We start from the raw sequence: 24614 nt of genomic DNA on the forward strand, positions 1-24614 counted from the left end.
AAGGTTATTCTATATAATAGTGTGGCCTGGAACCGGATCTCCTGGCAGCCCAAGCTGTGCGTCTGCTGCTGTGTGGTCTGGCTCGATTGTTCGAGGTTTCATTAGGTGTAAGATGCAGTTTAAGGTTCTGGTGTAGATTTCCTACTGTAACGTTAATGAGTCCTGAGGTAAGTCTCATGTTATTCAGAAGACCTCAGGCCCGAAATTGCCTTCAGAGACATTCATTAACCATTATAGATAGAGCAAGTTGTACAATGCTCATAATATATTCTGCAATGGTTATCTGGGGTCGTGCATCTTCCCATCTCCTACAGCGCTTGTGCTATTTGGGAAGGGGATAATTATCTTACCAGGGAGCATCTGCCTGGATTCATGGGCTGGGATGATGTATTCTTAGTGTGAATCAGGTAGGGGAAGGAGTTGTTTAATTAGGTGCATAGGGGATCTTAGTAATGTTCCCTCCCTACAGTCCCGTTGTCCCCTCACTCTCAGGACATATGATAGACCAATGGTCAGGGAAAAGGGGTAAATTCCTGGGGGTAATGGATGGTCACGCTGCCGAGACACAGACGGGCAGTCCCAGTGTCCCCCCACTCTCAGGACACATGTAATACAGACAGTCCCGATGTCCCCTCACTCTCAGGACACATGTAATACAGACAGTCCCGATGTCCCCTCACTCTCAGGACACATGTAATACAGATAGTCCCGGTGTCCCCTCACTCTCAGGACACGTGTAATACAGACAGTCCCGGTGTCCCCTCACTCTCAGGACACGTGTAATGCAGACAGTCCCGATGTCCCCTCACTCTCAGGACACGTGTCATACAGACAGTCTCGATGTCTCCTCACTCTCAAGACACGTGTAATACAGACAGTCCCGGTGTCCCCGCACTCTCAGGACACGTGTAATACACACAGTCCCGGTGTCCCCGCACTCTCAGGACACGTGTAATACACACAGTCCCGGTGTCCCCTCACTCTCAGCACACATGTAATACAGACAGTCCCGGGGTCCCCTCACTCTCAGGACACATGTAATACAGACAGGCCCGCTGTCCCCTCACTCTCAGGACACATGTACTACAGACATTCCCGGTGTCCCCTCACTCTCAGGACACATGTACTACAGACATTCCCGGTGTCCCCTCACTCTCAGGACACATGTAATACAGACAGTCCCGGCGTCCCCTCACTCTCAGGACACATGTAATACAGATAGTCTCGGTGTCCCCTCACTCTCAGGACACGTGTACTACAGACAGTCCCGGTGTCCCCTCACTCTCAGCACACATGTAATACAGACAGTCCCGGTGTCCCCTCACTCTCAGCACACATGTAATACAGACAGTCCCGGTGTCCCCTCACTCTCAGGACACATGTACTACAGACAGTCCCGGTGTCCCCTCACTCTCAGGACACATGTAATACAGATAGTCCCGGTGTCCCCACACTCTCAGGACACCTGTAATACAGACAGTCCCGGCGTCCCCTCACTCTCAGGACACGTGTAATACAGACAGTCCCGGCGTCCCCTCACTCTCAGGACACGTGTAATACAGACAGACCCGCTGTCCCCTCACTCTCAGGACACGTGTTCTACAGACAGTCCCGGTGTCCCCTCACTCTCAGGACACATGTAATACAGATAGTCCCGGTGTCCCCACACTCTCAGGACACGTGTAATACAGCCAGTCCCTGTGTCCCCTCACTCTCAGGACACATGTAATACAGACAGTCCTGGTGTCCCCTCACTCTCAGCACACATGTAATACAGACAGTCCCGGTGTCCCCTCACTCTCAGGACACGTGTAATACAGACAGTCCCGGTGTCCCCTCACTCTCAGGACACGTGTAATACAGACAGTCCCGGCGTCCCCTCACTCTCAGGACACATGTAATACAGACAGTCCCGGTGTCCCCTCACTCTCAGCACACATGTAATACAGACAGTCCCGGTGTCCCCTCACTCTCAGGACACATGTACTACAGACAGTCCCGGTGTCTCCTCACTCTCAGGACACATGTAATACAGATAGTCCCGGTGTCCCCACACTCTCAGGACACGTGTAATACAGCCAGTCCCTGTGTCCCCTCACTCTCAGGACACCTGTAATACAGACAGTCCCGGCGTCCCCTCACTCTCAGGACACGTGTAATACAGACAGTCCCGGCGTCCCCTCACTCTCAGGACACGTGTAATACAGACAGACCCGCTGTCCCCTCACTCTCAGGACACATGTACTACAGACAGTCCCGGTGTCCCCTCACTCATAAGACACATGTAATACAGACAGTCCCGGCGTCCCCTCACTCTCAGGACACATGTAATACAGATAGTCCCGGTGTCCCCACACTCTCAGGACACGTGTAATACAGCCAGTCCCTGTGTCCCCTCACTCTCAGGACACCTGTAATACAGACAGTCCCGGCGTCCCCTCACTCTCAGGACACGTGTAATACAGACAGTCCCGGTGTCTTCTCACTCTCAGGACACGTGTAATACAGACAGTCCCGGTGTCCCCTCACTCTCAGGACACGTGTAATACAGACAGTCCCGGTGTCCCCTCACTCTCAGGACACATGTAATACAGACAGTCCCGGTGTCCCCTCACTCTCAGGACAAATGTAATACAGACAGTCCCGGTGTCCCCTCACTCTCAGGACAAATGTAATACAGACAGTCCCGGTGTCCCCTCACTCTCAGGACACGTGTAATACAGACAGTCCCGGTGGTCCCTCACTCTCAGGACACATGTAATACAGACAGTCCCGGTGTCCTCACTCTCAGGACACATGTAATACAGACAGTCCCGGGGTCCTCTCACTCTCAGGACACATGTAATACAGACAGTCCCGGTGTCCCCTCACTCTCAGCGCATATGTAATACAGACAGTCCCGGTGTCCCCTCGCTCTCAGCACACATGTAATACAGACAGTCCCGGTGTCCCCTCACTCTCCGGACACAGGTAATACAGACAGTCCCGGTGTCCCCTCACTCTCAGGATACATGTAATACAGACAGTCCCGGTGTCCCCTCACTCTCAGGACACAGGTAATAGATGGTCCCGGTGTCCCCTCACTCTCAGGACACATGTAATACAGACAGTCCCGGTGTCCCCTCACTCTCAGGACACGTGTAATACAGACAGTCCCGGTGTCCCCTCACTCTCAGGACACGTGTAATACAGACAGTCCCAGTGTCCCCTCACTCTCAGGACACGTGTAATACAGACAGTCCCAGTGTCCCCTCACTCTCAGGACACGTGTAATACAGACAGTCCCAGTGTCCCCTCACTCTCAGGACACGTGTAATACAGACAGTCCTGGTGTCCCCTCACTCTCAGGACACGTGTAATACAGCCAGTCCCGGTGTCCCCTCACTCTCAGGACACGTGTAATACAGCCAGTCCCGGTGTCCCCTTACTCTCAGGACACATGTAATACAGACAGTCCCGGTGTCCCCTCACTCTGAGGACACATGTAATACAGACAGTCCCGGTGTCCCCTCACTCTCAGGACACAGGTAATAGATGGTCCCGGTGTCCCCTCACTCTCAGGACACATGTAATACAGCCAGTCCCGGTGTCCCCTCACTCTCAGGACACATGTAATACAGACAGTCCCGGTGTCCCCTCACTCTCAGCACACATGTAATACAGACAGTCCCGGTGTCCCCTCACTCTCAGCACACATGTAATACAGACAGTCCCGGTGTCCCCTCACTCTCAGGACACGTGTAATACAGACAGTCCCGGCGTCCCCTCACTCTCAGGACACATGTAATACAGACAGTCTCGGCGTCCCCTCACTCTCAAGACACATGTGATCCGACTGCCGGTACTTCGACAGCGGGGCCATATTCGCCACGCTACAGGCTTGGTGGCTCGCCGGGTTCGCCATAGGTTCTAGTCTTCCTCTATGGGGGCCATGGAGGAAATATAGCCCATGTAAGTCGGGATCCTGACTGTCAGACTTTTAACAGTCGGAATTCCGCCATTGGTCTACTGACCGTCGAATCGCTACTGTCGGGAGGTCATCCGTCACCCATGTAGAATATCCCCAGCAGAGGCAGGAACACGGCTGTACCCAGTCGCAGCCAATTGGATTACAGATGACATTTTTGCAGCGCAGTTCAGGAAATGTTAACTGGCCAATGTGCGATTCAAATTCCGAGGTTTCTACATCATGTGAGGTTTGGCTGGTAGACAATGCGCAGTTATGGGGCGGCCGCGATAGAGCCAAATATTCATTTACTGTAACAGAAGTATTATAGCAGCAAAGGTAAATAAATGATTGTCTTTAAATTGTGATTTCTACCAGAGGGGGTCAAATAAAAAAGCATAAATCCGGCCAATAATATTTTTATGGGACCAGCGGCAACTTTCTGTTGCTGAAATCAGAGATCGGTACGGGCGGTCTGCAGGCGCGAGATCTTATGGAAAACTGAAGCCGTCTCAAACGTCGCTGGCGACATTAACCCCTTACCTACAAAACCAGGATTCCATGCATCACAGATGCCCAAAACCCCCAGTGCACAGAGCAAGGACTAAAAAGACATAGGGGCAATTCAGACCTGCTCAGTCAGGTCCGAATTCGCTCCCCCGGCTGATGGTGGGGATTTGCGCATGCATGAATATGCGCATGTGCAAACTCCCGGAGCGAACACCTTTGGTGAGTTTCACATTCGCCTGGGCAAAAATAGTGGGCGCACCCATGAAAATGCTCGTCAATGCCTGCTTGGGGCAGGCTGCTGATGTCAACTGTCATCAGTGCCCGCACCAAAATTGCTGGTGAGCAGATTGGGGGGGCAGATGTTTGGCGGAACGGTGGTCTGTGTTTTCCTGGTCGATGGGCTGCGAATATCCACAGCCTAGTGAACAGGTCTGAATTAGGCCCATGGTTAGGATGAACTGGAATGGAGATCTTGAGCCAGGCCTTCTGTTACTAGTCTGTGTAACTGCAGCCTGTCTCCTGTATTTGTTCTGTGTGCAGTTTCACCTGTCACATATTTAGGCAATTAACACTCTGCCTAGTGTGTCAGGCTGCTCACCTGCAGTAACTTTCCCCATTTAGGGGGCTTGTCCGTTCCAGCTGTTCTGATTGGATATTGCTCCCTATATTACCCAGCCTGCCCTAAGTTCTGTGCTTGTTATACTGCTTGTTTCTAGCTATTGCGGCAGATCATATTTAGTCTTTCCTGAATAACACCTGGTCCTACTAATCCTGTACTATCCTGACTAGCCTGTGATACTCTAAGCTTGCTATTTCCCTGCAGGTGCCTGATCCTGGGTATTCCAGCCTACACTGGCTCTGTTAGGAGATTCAGTTTATGTACCTGTGTTTTCACCCATTTGTCTGTCTGTAACCAGAACTACCTAAAACAAATTGAAGAGAGCGCACTGTGTTGATCTATCAGATATTTAATACATTAAAATATTATTATACGCATAGAACCATACACAAGAATTAATAATTATAAAAACAGTTGATAAGGTCCAGCATTGCTGGACATACTGGACCTTATCAACTGTTTTTATAATTATTAATTCTTGTGTATGGTTATATGCATATAATAATTTTTTCATTTATTAAATATCTAATAGATCAACACAGTGCTCTCTTCAATTTGTTCTTTTTCTGGTTGAATTTATTAATTATCCTGGGTGCAGCATCATTGTTTAATTAGAGCTGTGATCATTTGTTAACTGATTAATTGGCGTATAAATTTTATTTCGTTTTCTGCGCCCGATATACCTTGTGTGTATATTGATCTTCTGTAACCAGAACTGTCCCATAGTCTGGTCCTGCTGAATGTCTATGGGCGGGATGTATTAAAATACATTGCCACCCGCCGAGATGCCAGCTCATATGTACTAACATATGCGGCTGGCATTGCGGTGTAGTGACAGAGACCCCCCGCAATACCTGTTCTGTAGTGTGCGGGGGTCTCCAGCATCTCCCTGCCGCCTGCTTCTCCCTTCACGCCGGGGACAGCTAAGCAGGCTGTCCCCGGTGCCACCTCCTCCCCCCTGCAGCCGGAAGGACGTCCGGCTGCTTTGCTAGGGGGAGGAAGGGCTTACCTTCTGGGTCCACGAGGACCTGGAGTAAAGTAAGTCAGAGGGAGGGGGACAGGGGGGTCGGCGGGTTTGTGGCGGATGCTTCAGGTGGCCAAAAGAAGCCCATAGGCTTCTACAGGGTATCGCCACCCAAAGGTGGCGATACCCTACTATGCGGTATCGTGGCACCGGGGTTTTAACACATAGGAAAATGCGGTAAAATGGGGTTTTTACTGCATCTTCCCCTTAGTACCTCCCTCCCTATATGTGTTGCTAGTAGCATCTACTCGTCTACTGGAGCCGGTCTATCTGATTGTTTGTTTACCGATACCGAGTCACTTTTTGCGATTACTTCTAACTACCGGCCCTTATTCTATGTGTGCCTGTAACCGGTATTGCTTGCATTCCGGTTCTGTCCGTTTGTCTGCTCATATTGTACTCAGGTGCTACAACGACTGCATCACTGCCCAGTGCTTGGTAATCCCATCTCCAGTGCTGTGGTGCTCGTGTATACCATCTGCTGCAGTGGTCCTGTGCTCGTCACACAGGGTAGTGTGCTAAAGTTAGTATTTGCCTTGCCTGTAGCATCCTTGTCCACCTTAAGACCTGGCGGCACCCCAGTACCTGGCAGACCTAATCCACCGGGGAAATGTGGCTGTTGCCTTCGTCTGCAGGAGGCTTTAAGGGCTGCTGGGTAAGTGCAACAGCGCCACTATACCACCTTGGTGGCATCCCCAATGCCTTCCTGTCCAACGTCAGTGCTTGACCTGATAAATGCTCTAATGAATGGGCACAAATTCCCACATAAATACTCCAAAACCTTATGGAAAGCCTTCCAAGCACATTGTTATAGCTGCAGTAGGGGGACCAACTCCATGTTAGAGTATATGTATTTGTCATTACAGTCCCTGTTGGTGTAATGGTCACATGTCCAAATACTTTTGTTCATATAGTGCTTGTATCTCTTTAGTGAACCCAATAGATACAGTAACCTATATTCATAAACAAATCTAACATCCATCAGCAAACATAGAAATCGAGCAGAAATGCAATTGTTTGTGTTTAATTAATCTGAAGTATATCTGCAAATATTATATATATTAATATACAGTAAATGATATAAAACTAATGCGTGAAAATGTCGCAACTCCTGCGATTGCAGCCTGATTACGTCGGACCTTACTCAGGCTGCCTGTCCCAGCTTGCGAGGCCCAGGAAATTGTGCCTGGTGACGCAGTCCAATCAGGCAGAGGCATTTGCAAAATGACAATGGGAGCGCAGGACCCGCCCTGCACATTCACAAAATAGGTATTACGTGCGAGCCGTTTCCTGACCATCGGAAAACAGCGCAACTGATCGCCTATGCAATCCGTTTTGAACGAGGGCCAGAATATAAGAGTGATATTCCAAAATGTTATCACCGGATGTCTGCACCTCTGCTGTTTCCAGATGAAACGCGTTTCACTCTATATTTTCACAAAATGTACGAGGGGCAGAGGGAAAGATGTATGAAGCAGTGATAAGAGGCGAAGTGAGCCAGAGGAGAAGTGACCCATGGCAACCAATCAGCACTGAAGTAAATTCTATAATTTGCATAATATAATTATACAGAGCAGCTGATTGGTTGCCATGGGCCACGTCTTCTCTGGCTCACTTCCCCTCCCTTATCACTGCTTCGTACATCTACCCCAGAGATCCCTTCTTGAGCAGGTACGACGTGATATGAATGGGGACTGTAGACTGGTGTACAAGGGAGGAGCGATTTGATTCTTATTGTTCTTAGTATGATTCAAGCTTACTTTAGATTTTCCATGGCTTTCCCTGCAGAATACATTAGTGGTAAGTGGAAGCCTGTGGTAACCATAGGAATCCTGCACCTAAGGTCACCCTGTCTGGGTCCAGTGGGTGTTTTATATGAGTTCCCTTCTCTTACAGCCAGACTAGGGAACGTACGGTTACAATTAATTGAAGATAGTGATTAAAACAGTTTTCAAGCCCAAACCCACAGACACTTGATCAAATGTTAACAATGCGAGTGGAGACTGACGGCCTCTGTTACATCTAGATGCTTAATCTCCATGAAAGTTCGACGTCAAGACGTTTAAATGGGAACACGAGAAGCTGTTGTGTAACGTATATGACTAGACAGGTTTTGTATGAGATTAATCAGAAATGACTTCCTTAAATCAACCCATACATCAACATTCTCGAGTAGACCAAGATTCTAGAAATAGACGGAAATATTGTAGATTCATGACCAAGTTGGCAACACGGTGGTATAGGGTACTAAATTTGAAGGCATTGGAAGCACCATTGCTGTGTAAGGATGATTTATCTGCTCAGAGTCTCTCTGTATGGCAATGTCCTGATGGCAGCCACTTTGTCTTCTGCTGTGGAGGGACATTTTTCATAAGGAGGCTGAGTCAGGAGGAGCGCCAGGACGCAGGTTAGTAAAACTGTGGGTCCATTCCCGACTCCGGCCTCAGCAAGTGCAGCGGCAACCCCCTGGCACCCACACTTATTCAGAGCCTCAGTCACCGCCGTCACGTGGTCTGTAGCGTTATTGTTACGCAACCACTTCAGGCGGTTCCTTTACATCTCTAACGCTGCAGTCAGCACATCAGCAGAGTCTGAAATCTCCCTGGTTTGCTCTGCGGCTTTGGATTCTCTAGCTCAGAAAATGTGCTGTTTATTTGTCTATAGAGTCACATTCCAGCGGAGACAGATGCCCTTAGAGATAGGGCCACGCTTCCAAAAATCAATCCCAGCTGCTCAATAGGCCCCACGGCCCTCAACCTGGGAAAGATGCCTCAGCCAGGAGTCAGGGAACGGAACGGAGACAAAAAACAGTTGTTTCTACCGCAAAGCAGTATTAAAAACAAAAGACTGATAAATAGTGAAGTCATCTCAATGACACTTGCAAAGCAATTACTATTTCTATTAAAATGTTATTGATTACACTGAACATAATCCTAATTAATATTTATATTGTTTAAGCAGACACTGATGGATGACACAAAAGAGCGATAAATGGAGGTATTTTACTCTGTTTTGGAGCCATTACATGTTCTATGCTCTGTTGCAGGCATGTCCAAACTGTGGCCCTCCAGCTGTTGTGAAACTACACATCCCAGCATGCCTTGCCATAGTTTTAGCATTCCCTAATAGCAAAACTGTGGCATGGCATGATGGGAAGCTGGAGGGCAATTATTGAGAAATGCCTGCTCTATTGTCTTGCATTGTGTGCTGACTTTGTATTAGACCAGTGGTTCTTATTCTTGGCCCACAGAACCACAAAGGTCAAGTTTCAACCGACCCTATAGCTGTGTATCACCAACTGCCACATTGCATACTTGCCTACCCTCCCCATAAATCAGGTCCCCCTCCCGTCCTCTCAGGAAAGTGGGCAAGTCTCCCGCATGCCCCACAAAACTGCGCATTGATCCCACCCCCCAGCTGACACTGTGTTCGCTAAAGAGCACATTACCAGCTGCCCCCTGGCTGCACGGCCTAGTGGCTAAGCCACACGCAGGCCAGCCATGTTCCAGTCGCAGTGGTTGCGCGTGATATCACTCAAATGTCGCGGCCCTGCCCCCCCCCCCCCCCCAACGCAGGCGCGTCTGGGCCATACCTCCTAACTGTTCCGCTTTTAGCGGGTCTGTTTCATTTTTTTTTGGGGGGGGGGGGGGACGTTCCTGCATCCCGCCTGGGGCCAGCAGTGTCCCACGGTGGGGGGTAGCAGTTGGAAGTCCCCTCTGTCACCTGTGAATAGACGCTGAGCCAATCACTACTGGCCAAGCCTCCAGAGGGGCTGGAGGCATGGCTATCAACAAACAGAGATGCTGGGCATGCCCCCACAGCGGTGAAAACAGGGACGTGGCCTTGCGGGAGCATCGTGAGTGGTGAAGACCACGCCCCTTCGTGATAGGCCACAGCACCAAAATTTCGGCCATCCCTCCTGCCTTGCCTGTAACGTTGGGAGGTATCCTGGACCCCTCCCACAAAAGCCGCACATCGCCACCTCTGGCCAGCTCTGAAATTGCAATCTCCCGTGATCTCATAGTTCCAGGGCTTGCACATGTGCACACAGGCATGTGTGCAGAAGTCTCTGATTTCCGCATGTCTGTGGCCTAATCTGAATTAGGCCCCACAGTATGTGTGATGTTTATTCCCACAATCTTCCAGTATTTTAGTGTTCAACTTAACGTTGTATCGTGTTCTACTGAACCTGGAATGACCACATGTATCAATATATTTGGCTACATCTGTCACTCAAAGTGTGTCTGGAGCTATAACGCTGGGTGGAGCCTCTGACTCACATGACTGACTCACATGACAGAGAACCAGCCCAGTGAGCCCACAGACAGTGCCAGACACCCTCTGCCTCTCCATGTTACACAGCAAAGACACAACTCACCAGACACACCAAGTGAGCACCCCACACCTCCATACCTCCCAACATGACCCTCTCCAGGAGGGACAGAATGCTCTGTTTCTGGACTTCCATCTTAATTTATGATTGTCATCACCTGTTTTAAACAGGGTAATTGATAAGAAAGGTGTTTAAGCACAGGTGATGGTAATCCATAAATTAAGAAGAAAGTCCAGAAACAGAGCAATGTGTCCCTCCTGGAGAGGGTAATGTTGGGTATGCACCACCCTCCCTCCCCCCCCCCCATTCACGGCATCCCCACGATTAAATGGCACATGCAAAACACTGACATGGCTATGGTCGACAATGAAAAAGGTTGACAAGATTTATTTTTCACTTTTTCAATGTTTTCATATTCATTCTCATGTGTCGACATGGACACCAATGAAGTGCCACACTTATGTCAACATTTACATGTGTTGACCTTTCTGTGTTGATTTTTTCTTGTGGCGATTCGCGGCACCCCCCGCGACCCCCCTCCCGTGATTTGCAGCACACCCCCCGCAATTCGCGGCACCCCCGGTGACTCCCGCGATTCGTGTCCCCACCCTGTGACACACACCCCCCTCCTGCGATTCGCGGCACCCCGCGACCCCCCCTCCCACGATTCGCGCCAACCCCCCGGGCCCCCCCTCGCGCGGTTCACGGTGCCCCCCACAACCCCCCCTACCGCGATTCCCCACCCCTGACCCCTCCTCCTGTCATTGCGGCAACCCCCCGCCCCCGCGACCCACCCTCCCGCGATTCACTGCAACCCCCCGCTGCAACCCCCTCCATCCCACGATTCGCGGCACCCACACCCACCCCCGCGACCCGTCTGTGTGTTATGTCCATCGGCTGTGGCATAAATTTGCAGTTGCGTTGAGTTTAAAGATGCAATCACACCAGAAATAGCGCCCGCCTCTGAATTAGTACAATGGAAGCTCTCACGGGCAGGGCTCTGCTCTGTCTCCTCATGTGCTTTTCTAATACAGCAATACAGTGCTAATGACTGTCAGGATCCCGACTGTCGGAACCCCATACCACACCCCACACAGACGCCCATCTGCTGCTTTGTGTAAAAAGTTCACATTGGTCGCACCGTCAAACATTAGAGTAGCCCCCGGGTTACTGTGAATGTTCGTATCCACACTGATGACAGTCAAGCTGCGTATTCTTGCACGCATTCCCTGGTTGGGATACGTCTGCTTCTGTCTATTCTCCCTTGTTACCACCCAGAAATGCCCACTGAAAAATACCAGATCTCTACATAGCAGGGGTTCCCAAACTTTTTTGAATGACGGCGGCCTAGAGCATCAAAATATTTTCAAGGCCCCCCTATGCCAAATGCTTCTTGTTGAGAAATTCAGAAAAAAAATATTAAATTAAGTGCGTTGTATTTATATGTCACAGTTATCTGATGAGGGACAGGATTTGCTTCTGTTTGTCTACATATATTATGATTGGCAGCCACCAGCACTGGTTTTGCCTGGTACATTGACCATAAATAATATGAATCGATCCTGGTCCACCAACCCAAGGCACCCCTGTAAGTGTCCTGAGGCACCCCAGGGTGCCTAGGCACACAGTTTTGGAACCACTGACGTACAGAATGATATCGGACTGATCGTCACCGGGGGACGCTGTGTGACTTTAACATAGTACATGGCTAGCGATGGGGGTCAAGGGGGGACAAGTGTGATGGGCCCTAGCGATCTAAAGGGCTCCAGGGCTTCCATGCCTCGACACAGCCGCGGCCTGTACTAGCTGGCCTGTCAGTGACGCTTGCGGCCCGGCCATCTACTGTGCACCATCTGTGTGTGACTGAGTCTTACTGACTCACTGTGTGCCATTGCGTCTACTGTGTGTGCGCCCTGCGGCTCTGCGCACAGAGCTATACACTCCAATTCTCGAAGAGTATAGAAAATGACCTGTGGTGGCGCTATGCTGCCTATGGACTGTACAGACCCCCAGTTATCACCCAATAACTGAAAAAACGATACAATGCACAAAAAGTGGGGATTTCCAACCACGGGCGCAGGCTGAAGTCTTATAGATCCTCCTGGATTCTCCCTAGCGGTGTCTCGACCATGTAAGGGAAATTCAGAAGGAAAGGTCGTGGTTACTACTACCCAAAGTATAGTTTTACTGTAGTAAATATATAACGTGTTTCTTGTAAATCAAAAAGGAAGCGTACCCTACTTACAGTAAGCAGGGCAGCGTAAATACACGTAGCGGTTTCTTTTTTTCTCTTATCTTCTTTCTTAGATTTTTCTTCCTTTTTCCTGTTTTCTCTTTTTCTGCGGACCACCTCTCACAGTATATACCTCGGTATTGTAGGAAAAGTACACAATATGTATAGTTAGTGAGTTTGTTCTCAGTGTGATGGAAAATTAAAGAGAAACACCCAGTGGACGAATGAAGTGAGGAGGTGGTGATTGGATCCAATCACCACCTCCTCACTTCATTCGTCCACTGGGTGTTTCTCTTTAATTTTCCATCACACTGAGAACAAACTCACTAACTATACATATTGTGTACTTTTCCTACAATACCGAGGTATATACTGTGAGAGGTGGTCCGCAGAAAAAGAGAAAACAGGAAAAAGGAAGAAAAATCTAAGAAAGAAGATAAGAGGAAAAAAGAAAAAAAGAAACCGCTACGTGTATTTACGCTGCCCTGCTTACTGTAAGTAGGGTACGCTTCCTTTTTGATTTACAAGAAACACGTTATATATTTACTACAGTAAAACTATACTTTGGGTAGTAGTAACCACGACCTTTCCTTCTGAATTTCCCTTACATGGTCGAGACACCGCTAGGGAGAATCCAGGAGGATCTATAAGACTTCAGCCTGCGCCCGTGGTTGGAAATCCCCACTTTTTGTGCAGAGCTATACACTCGTGTGTGCGCACGGCCTTGGGCCGCATATGCACAGCCGTACCTGCCACTGGCGCTGAGGCCTCAGTCTCTGGCTCCTGTACTTTTACTGCGCATGAGTGGATTGTCTGTTCTGTACCCTGAGAACGACCCGCTCAGCCTTATTTTATGAAAGTGACAGGCCAGCAGCAGCCGGGAGCCAGGCCAGCAGCAGCCGGGAGCCAGTAGGAAGCAGCAGCCAGGAGCCAGGCCAGCAGGACTGAGAACGAGAGACGTCCGCACCTCAAAGCAGGATATGGTGCAGCGAAAGGTTAAATGCAGAAGAGTGTTTTGTGTGGATTTGGAATTAGATGGGGGGCCCCAGAAATATCATTGTACAGGGCCCCAAGATTTCTGTTGCTGGCCCTGACATCCACATCTGAGCCAGACCAAAATTATTTATTATTTAAGCCCATAATACCATCAGTATTGAAGGATGACAGCTCTGAGGTCAAAAGTTACAATTTCAACCAGGCCCTGCAGTATTGGTGTAGAGTTTACATGTTCTCCCATTGTCTGGGTTTCCTCCGACACTCTAAAAGCATACTACTGGCAGGACCATAAAGCATTGCAGGAGTTCTATCACAGTCCAGAACAAGGTGTCCTACAACCATTAATGGTGAGTGCGGAATGGACTCTCTGTAACCTCGCACTGTCCGTTCTTCTTGCCAGGATAAGGTTCAATATCATTATCTAACAAGACCAAGAAACACAGTTCAGCTTTGTTTGTTCTGACAATATGAACTACTTTCCGCATTAGACTCTTCTTGTTGGATGCCTTCCCTGACAAGCGAAGTGTTATCCTTCGCTTTCTGCGTATTGAGACCAGATGGAACATTACAGCTGCCCAGAAGTTGCACTCACAGAAACACTGAAACGTGTTGAGTATAAAAACAAACATGGCGAGGTGAGGCGTAATAAAAACAGCAGCCATTGCCAATGTCAGCCATTTTTGTGGGCGGGACCAATATTAATGGGATTAAAGCTGGTTACACACTAGACAATATGTTGATCTGTCGGATCGGAGCATCATATGGGGTACATCGGTTAGTGTGTTCCCGCTATGTCGCTGACTAAATCGGTAATCCCGCCCGTCGTCAGCGACATCCAGGAATGCAGGGTCGACAGAAGACTCCCTGGGGGCAATCACACTAGGAATGATTTGACCCATTGATGGTCTATGACTGAGGAAAGATGCCCCCACACTATCAATTTTGTGGCACCGATGCTACACCATCGATGATGATGGTGGCCATCCGTGTGGTAACATTGGTAGCGCTGGTTCAATGGCTAAACTCAACCATAGTTTGGTAAACCATTGAAATTTTCTACAGATGGCCAAAACTAAAGGCACCCATACGCCAGAACGACATCGACCCGAACTTGCAATCTCGACTGGTCGTGCGACAGATCATGTGCACACGATCACACGATGAATGGCCCCGCATTTTTTTTACCTGTCTAAAGAAAAATCGCACATTATCATACTTAAAAACCTCACTAAATTGCATGCGAATTCCGAATTTGTATATAAAAAAAAATCGCACCCTCTTACATTTGCGATTTTCAGCCAAAAAAATAGCAAATGTGACGTGCGATTTTTTTTTAGACACCAAAAAAATCGCACCCTATTACATTTGACCCCTCTTGTCTATAGCGTCCCGCCAACAAATCCCTTTAATGCCGCTATCCCCCCCCCCCCCCCCCTTGTGGGTACGGTTACAGATGCCCCTTATGCAGAGTGCAGCTCTCAGGGGGACTGGTCATCAGTTCTCCAGCTGATCTCAGCCTGCTGAACCAACGTTCCCCTCTCCGCACCTTTGATACTGGTTGCTGGTGCAGGAGCTCCGGAATGCACTTTGCACAGCATTCTAGCGCGCAGTCAGCACTGATGTTGGTGGTCACAGACTGCTGGGTGGCCGGACTCAAGGGAGGATGTGGTTGCAGAGTGTGCCCATGTTTCCGTGGCAGCTGCTAACGCCGTAGTAAGATTCATTGGCTACTGTCATAGAGTAATAAATAGACTAGAAGTGATTATTTTAGTACTTTACGCACTCCATCAGGAGTTCATTCTTGGAAGAGTCACCCGTGGCAGATATCATAGTTCTGAGATTTTACAGTTTTCTACATGCACCTACATATTCCAGTAACCAAGGGCGTAACTACCATAGGTGCCAGTGGCGTAACTATAGCCCCGCAGCCCCCGCTATAGCGGAGAGGCGCTGAGTAACTATGGGCGCCGGTCTGCGGGGCTATGTTACTATGCATCTGTGTGTGGCCAGGACATGTGAGCAGCGCCGCCCCCCCCTAGTCCTCCCATCCGCCCGCCCACATAAAGTTAAACACCCCCCTTAACCCTCCTCATGCCGCCGCCATCGCATTCCCGCAGCGCAGCCGCCTCTAGCATCCTTAAAGACTGTCTGCTATTAGGGGGCAGCCATTTTGTGATGGTCATTTTTCATTAGCACTCACTGCAGGTCAGGAGGAGACGGTCTGGAGCCAGGAGGAGATCTGCGCTGTAGGACCCTGAATGCAGCGGTGGCATGCGGAGGGGTAAGAGGGGTGGAACAAATGGAAGGGTGCGTACACGTTCACCTTGAACTCCTCCGACACATCTTGTATGCAAAAAATCATACAGAAAATATACATAGTGTAAGAGAAAGTCTCTTCACATCTTGGTCCCAAAAATAAAATGTCTTCTTCTATGGGGTTGTGGTATTGATCCTTATGGGGTCACCCTTTGTGCTGAAATAACGATGAGTGCTGACAAGAAGCTTACATTCACTATATGAACATCAGACATGTGACGGTATATTTTGTATGCTCACATGTGCTTACATCATCCTGGCGGTATGTCCTCCCGGACCGGTTTCTTTAGCCAAAAGAAGCGAATATAAAATGAGTTTTTATTGTAAAAAAAAAAATTTTTATAAAAAAGAAGGAATATTTACAACAGAATGAAGCAGCTTGTGGGCACTACGGCTGGAGAGTGAAAGGGCGCCAAGTTCAACTCTCCGCAAATAGTTCCACTGTAGTTGTAAAAGGTACCTCCTTGGGAAAGAGGAAGTATTGTTGAAACGCGGCATAGTTTATACTACCACGGAGCTACTTTTTACAACTACAGTGGAACTATAGGGACCTAGATATTAACGTGTACGCACACTTCCATTTGTTCCATAATACCTGGATACATAAATATAATTCTTGCTTTACAATTATTATTGAGTGCGATTAGAAATACTCATTTTTGTGTGAATTGTGTAGTTTGTGTGGACCGAACTATTCCTCCTTAGTTTTATTTCAAATTGCTGCTCAAGGTGCAGTTAGTTCTGTAGAAAACATTTATTGTGACACATGAAATAGGTTGATTATGGTCATTAGGTTGACATGAGTTTTCATGGTTTGTTTTTTTGTGGTGTCTATGTCGACTTAAATCGACACGGACACCGTTTAAGATGTACCACACCCCTTGTACGGTGCTTTGCTGCGCTCGGCAAACTGGTATATTATCCTTCTATGCCCACTTGGATGGTGAAGTATGAAAAAAATCTACTTTAAAAATTCCCAAATTCACGTAGACCTTTCCCATAATCTAATGCTTGCGTCGACCTAATGACCATTTCAATCTAATACACGTCAACCTTTTCCATATTGACTTAATGCTTGCATCGACCTAATGACCATTTCAACCTAATGCAACAGACACTGCTGCTTTCCTTGGCTCCGACGCATCTCAGGCCGTTTTAGCACACCCATCCACCCGCCCATCCTGTACACAGTAGCCAATAGCAAGCTCTGTATACAGTCAACTGAATCAGTGGGGGGATTTGTCGTCTCTGCCATGGCCGCACCCGCGCTGCGTCTGACTCACCTCCTCAGCGAATGGGTAGCGGCAGGCAGCAGCATGTCAGTGCGTTGAGCGGGTGCCGGTGCCCACACAGACCCCGCTGCCGCTTGCTCCCCCAAGCGGCAGCTGGGGCTGCCTTGCCGTAGTTACGCCACTGATCGTGGAAGTCGCATCAGTGCTCGTGAACTGCAGCCGTGGAGTCCTCGGTCATGTCGCTATACACAGAACATATACACGGACACAGGAATATATATTTATATATATATAATATATATATATAGACGTTTAATTTCTCTAGTAAGACAGTATATTCTATTAAAAAGGTGCAAATGAAAAGTACACTACACATTTAATTTAAGTCATTTATATATGTAAACTGACCAACAAATGGGGACACACCAAAGAATTGCTCCCATCCAGGACCCCCCGGTCCGGCCTCGGCGGGAGGCGGCATGGCTGTTATGCGCGGCTGTAATTACGGCACCGAAACTTCGCCGGAGCCTCAGTTGCTTTTAGTACAATTAGCTCCCCCTACTTTTAATATATTACGAAAAAGGCATGGTACAAAAATATACAAGTTATTCACAAAATTCTAAGTTTCCCTTTTTATTAATAATACTGACACGTATTTCCATGAGCATTTTATTTATTTTTATTTTTTTGTAAGTTTTTAAATAAAGCCATGAAAAAGTGCAATTTCATAAGAAGTTTTGCATTTGAGTCCTCGCCGCTCACCGGCGCGGTGGCGCTGTTACTATACTGTACCGTATGTAACGACTGTTATCCAACACTGACGGCCATCACCGATGATTCTGCAGCTCTCACATGAAAAACAAAAAAATTCCTGCCTCATAACAAGTGGAATGTGGAAATAATAGGCATCTATTTTTGGGGTGATGCGCAAGCAGCTCCTGTACCGACCACTGGCGGGAGACTATCACCTGACACAACACAGTCCGGATTTACACCAATCAGCACGCTGCTTTTATTTGCGTAAGAGAAGTTACTACACACAAGCACGTGTCTGATTTGACGCTGCACTTCTGTGAAGATTTTACACCTAAATGTAATATTATTCGATTTGTCCCCCCTAAAACATAGAAATAAAGCAGAGATCTTGTGTTATTAGACCATATCATTCCCTATGAAATGAAATCGTCAATAGAAAATCTGTTTCTGAGTTTAATAAATATTCCATTAACTCGTTCCACAGAGATTTAAATATAGATGAGGCGTAAAAAGACCTCAACATGGCTTCAAACTGCAAGCTGAGGCTTCCATCAACATAGGTACTCAACATAGTTACTCCCATTATCCCTTTATTTTCAGTTTTTTTCTGTAACAAACCCTGGGGCAGATGCATGATGGAGGGATAAGGGACGAGAAGTGATAAAGTGCCTGGTACTTTATCACCGGCCAATCAGCTCCTAACTGTCCCTTTTTAAACCCAGCCTGTAACTTAACAGTCAGGAGCTGATTGGCCGGTGATAAAGTACCAGGCACTTTATCACTTCTCCTCCCTTATCACTGCTTCATACATCTACCGCACTGTTACTATGCAAGTGGAGTAGATGCATTTATATATTTTTCTGTGCAGGGTAAATACGGTTTGCTTTTGCACGTAGCCCACAGATGTTAGATTTGTTTTGTTTTTTTACACATTTCAATGTAGATTTCAGTTTGAACACACCCCATGCTTTTTTGCTTTTCCTAACAAAACTGAATCAGGACCCTTGATCTTTATACTTTTACTAAATTGATTCAATAACCCTAGAGGGCTAATGCCACAGATTACAGATATTATATATATTATTATTGCTAGCAATGCTCCTAACAGGAAACACTTATTAGGTAATGGCCATAAATCATTTTTGCACTCATAAATCTTTTCTAATGGACAGTGAAAATGTTTAGCGAATGGCATTATTAAAAATAATAAAAAACCTTTATCTTGATTTCACATAGAAAAGTCGATACGTTTTAGTTAGGAATATTAAAGGTATTACAGCACCAGTGGTGCTTTTGCACTGCAGATCAACCTGGGTTGACACGGCAATAACCCGGGTTACTTTGCTGAAAGGGGTGTAACCCGGTTTATTGCAGGGTCAGCTCTGTGTGGTGTGGAAGCACATATATTTTTCTGTGCTGCTGGGGCACCCTGCTCCTTCCCTTATATAACTCTGTCTCCTCGTTGCCTCCAATCGCCTACTCCCATCAGGTCACTGCCCCTGTCACATGCATGTCTCATCTCCTGATATACTGTACTCTGTACTCATTACAATATATAGCTCTCAGCATGTGGCTTCCTGCTGCCTCCATTCCCCTCCTCACTGCCCATGCCACATGCAACCCTGTCCTCTCTAGCACATCCCTCATCTCCTGATATACTCTGTGCTGCTGGGGACCCTTCCTCTATATAACTTTCAGTCTGTAGCTTTCTGCTGCCCCCATTCCCCTCCTCATATCACATCACTGCCCCTGTCACATGCATTCTTGTCTTCACTATCCATCACACATTTTCTGAATTACTCTGAGCAGCTGTGATCATTCTGATGATATCATTGGCTATAGGTCTTTCTATCCCAGATCACTACAAAACTGGGTACACAGACTTAAAGGATGTAATGAGTAATTAAGCCATTGTATAAATACATTAGAACAGATGTACGGAGGTTATCGCGTATGCTGCCATGCTGAGGTTAGTAGTGCATTTGTGCCCTCCATCGGGGGATGAGTGACAGCCGTGATCACCTCTGCAGCTACGTCACTTAGGAAAAGGATGGTTCTGTTACACTGCAGTGGGAATGACATCAGAGGGGATATATAGCACTGTGATTGGTGTTTCTTACTCAGAGATGGGTGGGCAAGCCTGTCCTCAAGATCTACCAACAGTTCATGTGCCAGATGCACTAAGCTTCAAAAGTGATCAAATGGAGAGTGATAAACAGCCAGCCAATCAGCTCCTACCTTCCATGTTACAGGCTGTGTTTGAAAAATGTCAGACAGGAGCTGATTGGTTGGATGTTTATCACTCTCCATTTTATCACTTTTGAAGCTTAGTGCATCTGGCCTCATGCGTTTCAGGCCACCTGTGGATCTATAGTAGGAATGAATGCAGCAGATATGACAATGTGATAGTTAGTAATGACTGCAGCTGTACACCAGCTAGGTGGTCCTGGTCATGTGACCATTAGTAATGAGTGCACCAGCTAGGTGATCTGGGTCATGTGACCATTAGTAATGACTACAGTGGTGCACCAGCTAGGTGATCTGGGTCATGTGACCATTAGTAATGACTGCACCTGTGCACCAGCTAGGTGGTCTGGGTCATGTGACCATTAGTAATGACTGCACCTGTGCACCAGCTAGGTGATCTGGGTCATGTGACCATTAGTAATGACTACAGTGGTGCACCAGCTAGGTGATCTGGGTCATGTGACCATTAGTAATGACTGCACCTGTGCACCAGCTAGGTGGTCTGGGTCATGTGACCATTAGTAATGACTGCACCTGTGCACCAGCTAGGTGATCTGGGTCATGTGACCATTAGTAATGACTACAGTGGTGCACCAGCTAGGTGATCTGGGTCATGTGACCATTAGTAATGACTGCACCTGTGCACCAGCTAGGTGGTCTGGGTCATGTGACCATTAGTAATGACTGCACCTGTGCACCAGCTAGGTGATCTGGGTCATGTGACCATTAGTAATGACTACAGCTGTGCACCAGCTAGGTGATTAGGAAAACATGGACCGTTGGTAGATCTCGAGGACCAGTTTGGCCACCCCTGTGTTACATCATCCTGGTAATAGGGGTTATTCCGCCTCTTTATACCTGGTAGTGGCATCAGATATAAATAGGGGACACTGCAATGACTAATGCACGGTATGACTGTATCCTCACAATGCCGGGGGCAACGCCAGCCCTAATGACAAATCCAGCAGTGACACAAGGAATCTATCGCTTGACCTTACTACAAAACGTGTCGCGTTACGGCAATGCAAGTTCCGATCTCACGTACACACGGAAAATCCATCTCACTTACTCAGTCTGCCTCTATGTACAAGGAAGACGACCGCCGCAAGAGTCCCCAATAAAACAAAACTCTGTTCCTTCATTGTCCTGATGCAGATCATCATGATCATCGGCAGCTCAAGAGGCACGGGGGTCTATGTACTTAGCCTTAGAGAGGGATAAAGTACCAGCCGATCAGCTCCTAACTGCCATTTTACAGGCTGTGGTTTAAAGAGAAAGCCAGGAGCTGATTGGCCGGTGATAAAGTACCGGGCACTTCATCGCTTCTCCTCCTTTATCACTGCTTCATATACATTGCGCCGGGTGTTACAGTGTTACTGGAAGACACTATGTTACCTGCCACCATTACACTACATAGTATATGTTCCGTCATTTCAGGAACAACACACATACTTATTGCACGCGATGCTGTGACGGTCTGCGACGGCTGCATCACGTGCCATGACGTCTCCTCTATCTGTTATATAAGCCCCTGTGTCAGCCGCGTCGCCCCAGAATTATTCTCATAGAGGGCGTATACAATTCTCCTTTCAGCGGGAATAATGAGCACGGTCACTATAGCTGGGGGGCGTGCACGTTTCCTGACTCCGGATTGGGCAGTGCCGCCTTTCTAGGGACACCTCTGTACTTCTATCACTAAACAAAGGAGACCCGTTGGCCACTAGGTTGCACTTACTGTACATGGATTGCCCACATGGTTTAATGTCAAAGTTGGGCCCTATCTGCAAACATGTCGCCTTCTGTATGTGTACACCTGTACAGGGCCCTTATTCACCCCGAATACTCCATGCATTGCATTGATTTGTTGTTAATTTCCCAGGAAAGTATATAGAGTGAAGAGTGTATGCTTATTACACAGCATGGAGGCGGCCATTTTGTTGGCTGAACCAATATGAGAATATCACAAGGAACTAGTGACATCACTGAGGCACTGAGCGCAAAGGGGGTGATTCAACGTTCGGTAAGCAGCAGTTGTTTGCTGCTTACCGAGCGCTGTTGAATCACCCTCAAAGTGTAGCTTTTTTGGAAGTAGATCTGTTTCCATAGCAACCATCAGATTCTACTCATCTAGAACCTTCTGGAAGATAACCGTTAGAATATGGTTGCTATGGGCAACACTTTAGTAAATACACCCCCTAGTATCGATGTCGTATCTTATATAATCCCACTTCATAGCAATATCAGAAACATCAATGAATAGTGAATCAAAAAGTACAAAAATAATTGACTTTAGTGTGGCTTAATGCACGGCATGTCTCGGAACGTAGAAACCAGAACAGAATGTTAATATATATATATATATATATATATATATATATATATATATATACCGCTCTTCTTATTTATCATCACTTCTCCCAATTTTCTCACACTCCTCTTACATGGGAACCCAGTAGAAAATAAAATGACATCAACACATGTCCGCCTATATATCTATTATTGCCATATAATGTACCATGTTCCATAACCACCAGATACCGGTGGTGACTGCTCCACCCAGCTCACTGTGACGGGCTGCTGACATTCCTGAAGAGCGCGTTGGGTGTCGGAGAACGGTCACAAAGTTACTTAATGTCATTGGAGTGAGACGGACTGAATTATCGGGAGCTACGCGGAGGGAGCGCGCTTCTGGAGCTGGAGATAAGTGATAGGAGCAGATGGTGGAATGACAAAGTGGACGGTGATAAAGCACCGGACAATCAGCTCGTAATTGACAGGCTGGGTTTGAAAATACAGCAGCTGATTGGCTGGTGTGATACCACCTTCCACTTTATCACTTCACCCGGCTTGATAAACCTCCTTCTTAGCCTCGACAGGATGAGGACAAAATAAAGGGACAACGCGTCAGTAGAGCCATGACTATGGGCAGCACTGTCACAAACCCACAAGTGGCACCTGCACTTACTACTATACCAATACGCTATCACGTTATCGTAAACATGTGGATGATAAAGGTTTGCGGCCTTCTCTACTTCGTCTGTGAACCTTCGGCCTCCAGCTCCGAGCCAACTCTCCAACTGCCAATTGCAGGGCGATGAGAGGGCCCCTGCTACGTGCTGCAGCAGCGCCGTCCCGTCCTTCGGCTCAGTAGCTGTTCTCGGTTTTCCATAAGGATCAGTCATGATGCTGGATGAACTTCAGAAATAATATTCATTCCAATGTGCTTCTGCTGGAGATAAAGTTGCTTTTGGCACTCTCGCAAGTCCGCTCAAAAATACCTCATAAGTGCTGGCTGCGACAGAGTCAGGCGAGCAGAACCCGATGACGCATCGCTTTCCCACTGCTTACCATAAGGTTTGTGCTTTTGTTGAGCCAGATCGCATGTGAAACAATTCGGCCCCCTTGTGACAGGATCGTATAAGCCAACGTTAACCACGGCAACACAAGAGAAGGTGAAAGTGCATGTAGAGGTTGCAGCCGTACGGTGGATTTTCCGTTCAGTTTCAGTCATTCGGGAACCGGTCCTGGAGAGTGTGTAAGTTTGTGCGACGTTCTATACAAAGCTCGTAGTTCCATAGGTCTGACAAAATACCCCATTAAAAGTATATTATTTGCACTCGGGGTTCATCGTAAGACTGCGTGAATTTTATATAAAAAAAAAGAAACTTTATTATAAATTTCCAACTTTTTTTTTTCTTTTGGTTTTGCAAACCCGAAATCTCCACTGGGCCCTGGGATACGAAGAACCTGTTATTTACATCCATTATTGACCACAAAATGGGCCTGCCATTTCTTACATTGGGGACTGCGGTTTGCCATTGCCCAGAAAGCCCTGCGGCCCTTGGCAGATACTGTACAAAATACCGTTACGTCTGAAATGTTAGACAGTGCAAATGAAATATTTGGCACTTGTAAAGTGTGACCACAGCGCGTGACACCCGTCCATGTTGTCCGCCGCAGATCTCGGAGAAACAGACCTCGTCCGTTATTGGGGAGTATAGATGCTCCATTGAGGCACTTCGACAAGCTTGGTTTCCAAGTGACGGTGGGCACCACCTCAGTCACACAGAGGTAAAACAACCGCAGCCTTCCCATTGGCCTCCAGTCAGAGGTTGCTCTCTGGTTGCCTCCACCTTTCCATTCCTAATAATTGAGCTTCGTAACCGCTCTCTCTCTGCTAGTGTCCAAAAGTTGGTTCCCCGAGCGCTTGCGGTTCCGCTTGAGTTTGGATAAGTCCTTATCAAACACTTCTCCAGATCTTAATGCGGACACCAAGTCATCGAACTCCCCTCCTTCTTCAGATATACTCCCGGCTTTTGCCTTCTTCAGCCTCCTTTCTTTCTCTCTTTGATCTTTAAGCTGAAAGTATAAATAAAAATGAATGAAAGTATTTCCATAGATT

The 24614-nt window shown here is 47.6% G+C and overlaps 1 protein-coding gene and 1 non-coding gene across 5 annotated transcripts in view; both read right to left on the reverse strand.

Annotated features, from left to right (window-relative positions):
- Nucleotides 1–12653: 12653 nt before the first annotated feature.
- On the reverse strand, nucleotides 12654–13181 carry LOC146066009 (small nucleolar RNA snR86). The gene has a single exon (XR_014472812.1). It is a non-coding gene; the product is annotated as a small nucleolar RNA snR86 (small nucleolar RNA).
- A 4306-nt stretch (nucleotides 13182–17487) lies between these two features.
- Nucleotides 17488–24614, reverse strand: part of DAAM2 (dishevelled associated activator of morphogenesis 2) — a 221729-nt gene continuing 214602 nt past the window's right edge. For 3 of the 4 annotated variants that reach the window (XM_083175405.1, XM_083175406.1, XM_083175407.1), the window contains one exon: nucleotides 17488–24571. In XM_083175405.1, coding sequence (XP_083031531.1) covers nucleotides 24356–24571 — 216 coding nt within the window. In that variant the 3' untranslated portion in view covers nucleotides 17488–24355. The remainder of the gene's footprint in view (nucleotides 24572–24614) is intronic. The other variant, XR_014471555.1, reaches the window with a different exon arrangement.

This window comes from Crinia signifera, chromosome 3 (genome assembly GCF_055691185.1).
Source record: "Crinia signifera chromosome 3, ASM5569118v1, whole genome shotgun sequence".
Taxonomy (NCBI): Eukaryota; Metazoa; Chordata; class Amphibia; order Anura; family Myobatrachidae; genus Crinia; species Crinia signifera.